General features: G+C 33.6%; 2 protein-coding genes across 2 annotated transcripts in view; both read left to right on the top strand.

The window, feature by feature from the left end:
* Positions 1-3,580, top strand: part of LOC107681928 (band 4.1-like protein 3) — a 43,910-nt gene that overhangs the window by 17,524 nt on the left and 22,806 nt on the right. Inside the window, exon 9 of the mRNA XM_016478300.1 lies at positions 1,051-1,122. Within this exon, the coding sequence (XP_016333786.1) occupies positions 1,051-1,122 (72 nt within the window). The remainder of the gene's footprint in view (positions 1-1,050; positions 1,123-3,580) is intronic.
* LOC107681929 (VID27-like protein) overlaps positions 2,961-3,580 on the top strand; it is a 1,874-nt gene continuing 1,254 nt past the window's right edge. The window contains exon 1 of the mRNA XM_016478301.1: positions 2,961-3,580. Within this exon, the coding sequence (XP_016333787.1) occupies positions 3,434-3,580 (147 nt within the window). The 5' untranslated portion in view covers positions 2,961-3,433.

Below are 3,580 nucleotides of genomic sequence, written 5' to 3'. Positions count from 1 at the left end.
AGACGGCAGAAAGCGGCATCCTATTTTTCTTACTGCTTATTTTACAAAAGCACAAAGATTTGTTTTTATTGTGAATGTACACAAATAAAGGCAAACCTTTTACAATTCCGATTATCTTTAGGACTAAAAGGAGTAGTTGTTTCCACTGTTAGAAGGAAAAAACTCAAGTGATTGCGCACACAGTTAAGCTTTGCTACCTTGACAATGCAGCCTGTTCATTATCATAATAAAATACAGTCAGTCAAACATATGGAACAAAACTATGTAGTAAAATCTGTGCCGTTAAGTGTTATCACCGCACCGCTGTGATGTTATGCAAAGCATTTTGTTTTACGTGGATATTGGAACGCGAGTGAAGTACATAATAAATAATAATTTGCCATTCAAATACATCGCGACTACGGAAACGTTTGATTTTGTGTGGAATGAGAGACGCAACGTTGGTTTCAGTTTCGTTTTAAGCATAAATTAATTCATTTTGGCTTGTCGTTTATATTGCTATAGCTTCTTATATTTTTAATTCTTGTTCTTTTCTAAATACTGTTAATTGAAAGGATTAGTTGTGGAGTGAGGGGAACTACAATAGCCTAGCTATGTTTACAGTGTTTGTTATAATGTTTGTAAACATTTCGAATCGGCATTAGGCCTATTTCTGAATGAAAGAATAAAATGCGACTTATACGTGACTTATGTTTTTTTTTCCCCTAAAAAACAATTATTTTTATACGCGTAGCGTATTTTAACCATGCAGCAAACCGTTTTAAATATTTTGATAAATTACTGAAAAAATAAATAATGAAATGACTTTTTAAAAAGTTTAACTGATTGTATTAATCGGTTAAAATTCTTACCGTTGGTTAACCGGTTAAACGGTTAAAATGAACATCCCTAGTTCAGTCATCTTGTGTGCTTCACATCATGGCACTGATGATTATTCTGCATGATCACTCATTTTGTGCTTTACGAGAGACATTTCACGCCACCAACCGCTGACACAATTAACTAGTTTAACTAAGCCCTTTCTCTGATGTTTATCTGTTGTGTTTGTAGGTGTCAGAGGAGGTTAAAGCCGAACCTGAAGATGTTCCAGTAAAGCCGGATCACGTGGCTGATGGTGTGGAGGTTAGACATTACTGTTTATTACATCATACACGCTTGTGTTTACAGCTCGTTTAAGGCTGTTCATTACAACCTTACAGTTACATTACAGTTCATTTAAGTTAAGTTGTAAATTACCCTAATAAAGAAACACATATACAAACTTGCCATTAAAAACAAAACGGAACTATTTTAACGGCTGCAACAGTAAGCTGTGTGAAGGGGAGGAGAAAAAACAAACAAACAAAAACGGCTCAAAAATATATTTTGCTTAAAATATCATAAGTATATTTTCTATAAACTATTACAACGGAGAAAAAAAACAGATTTTGAAAAAAATAAAACGTAATTTGGGAAAAAATAAAATGGATTTCATAGGGCCCTACATATGCTTAGTTTTCTCTATGGAAAAAAATATATATGTTTTTTTGGGGTGTAATATAACCTGAACGTGTTCATGAGATTCACCCTAAATGTACTGAATTCAAACCTGACTGGAAGTGGTTCTGATGGGAAAAATGAGACCGGTTTAATCAAACACGGTGTTGTGAAGCTCAGAGCTTATTTACCGCGGTGCCAGAGGATCGTGGGAACTTCTGCAGGAATCCAGCTCTTGATATAATCTGGAAACCCCTCGACTCTGTCCTTCACAGTAAACACGTTTCCCACCGCGTGCTTTATGAAGCTCTCTGCGTCCTCATTGAGCAGCGTCTGCAAACTCGAAGGGAGTTTCAGAGGAGATTACCGTCTGTCTGAGAGACGCTCTTCAGGATCGGTTTAATCTGTCTGGGAAACGTCTCGGAGATTAATATGATGAAATCTAACATAACACGTATCTCTCTGTCGCTGTGAGAGCGTTGGATCTGCAGCTCCATCACTGTAAATCCTTTATCTCGTCCTTAAAGAACGTCTGCTGCTGGTTTGTGATCGTCAGTATTTGTGATGTTTTTATAAATGATCCATTAGAGGCTGACCTTCAGTAAATTTCAAGCTTGAAATAGCAGCTGTGAGAAGCTGAATTATACAGTTTTTTTTGGTGTGAACTAACCCTTTAACTTTGGGCTTACACTTGTGACCCTGATAATTAAAACTGACTTTGTTTTCCTCTTTTTTTTTTTTTTTCTTTTTTTTTATGAAATGAATCAGGGTTATTATTGTTAACTAAATCTGAAACCTTCAATATTTTTATCACTGTTTTTTTTTTTCAGCTAGTAGCCAAGGTAACATTTCCCATTTTAGTTTAGTTCAAGTTAGTTCAAAAGTAGAAACTAAAATTTAATAGAGACTATATAGATATTAATAGAACAAATAAAAATGACAAAAACACACAACATAATTACTAAAACTAACTAAAATTAAATTAAAAACAGAAATTATAAAATAAAATCAAATTCAGAGTATTCATAAAAACTATAATAGCATAGAATTGTATGTAAATACTAAAATAACACTGAAATCTACGATATTTTAGGTCAATATATTTTCTATAATATTTTGTATTTAAAGCAGATTTCATAATACTAAACTAAAAATACTAGTAATATTCACCTCTAAGATATGCACAATTAATTTCTATATAAGATAAAAACATTTTTAAAAACACTTTTATACAATTTTTGCAGCAAGTTAACGATCGAGGAAAATTTTTTCAGACATTTTAATAGGTTATGTATTTGATTATATATTTAGACATTATCAAAGACTACTTTTTGTGAACGTTTAGATTTGTTATTTGTTTGTTTTTTTATTGAACTGTTATTTTGAAGTGCAAATTTGCAATATATATATATATATATATATATATATATATGTGTATATAAACATATTTTGGAGATTAATTTGTACCCAGAAATGGTTTAAATCTGACAAAATATCCCAAAACCTCCTTTTAGGGACATCCTCATTTGAAAAAAAAAATGCATAAAAATAAAGTAATTAAAGTTTTGTGGCTGATTTGTTAGTATAAAAAAATTGTGTATTTTTCGTATTTCCCATTCATTTCCTATTGGCAGTCATGTTTGACCGCTAGAAACACGTGTGACTTTTTTTTTAAGACCCTTTCGCCTTTTTAAATTGTTCTTGATTTATTTGTTCACATAGCCAGTGTGACAAAAGTCACCAAGTTTAACACCATTCTGATGGTAACAAAGATCATTTAAGTGTTGATGTTGTGTTGACACGGGCAGGTGGTTTTGCTCTGTGATGAACTCTGTGACAGTGACACTGAAGTGTGCTGTTTCTGTCCCAGAGTTCAGTTGCTCCACAGGTGGAGGTGTGCTGTGAGACGGAGCTGGAGAGACCATTAGCGCCATCTACTGGTGAAAAAGAGAAGTATATGAAGGCCCTGAATGAGACCATTGCGATGGGGAGACGCTCCACATGGGCTTCAGTTAGAGAAGAAGAAGAAGCATTGGACAGCAGAAGCTGTGTTGAAGCTGTGAAACATCTTCTGTTTCCTATACAAACCTCTGAAGAGATTCCT

The sequence above is a fragment of the Sinocyclocheilus anshuiensis genome, unplaced genomic scaffold, assembly GCF_001515605.1.
Source record: "Sinocyclocheilus anshuiensis isolate Anshui unplaced genomic scaffold, SAMN03320099.WGS_v1.1 scaffold2198, whole genome shotgun sequence".
Classification (NCBI taxonomy): Eukaryota; Metazoa; Chordata; class Actinopteri; order Cypriniformes; family Cyprinidae; genus Sinocyclocheilus; species Sinocyclocheilus anshuiensis.
The sequence above is the reverse complement of the archived record's forward strand: the minus strand, read 5'-3'. Positions and strand labels throughout refer to the sequence as shown.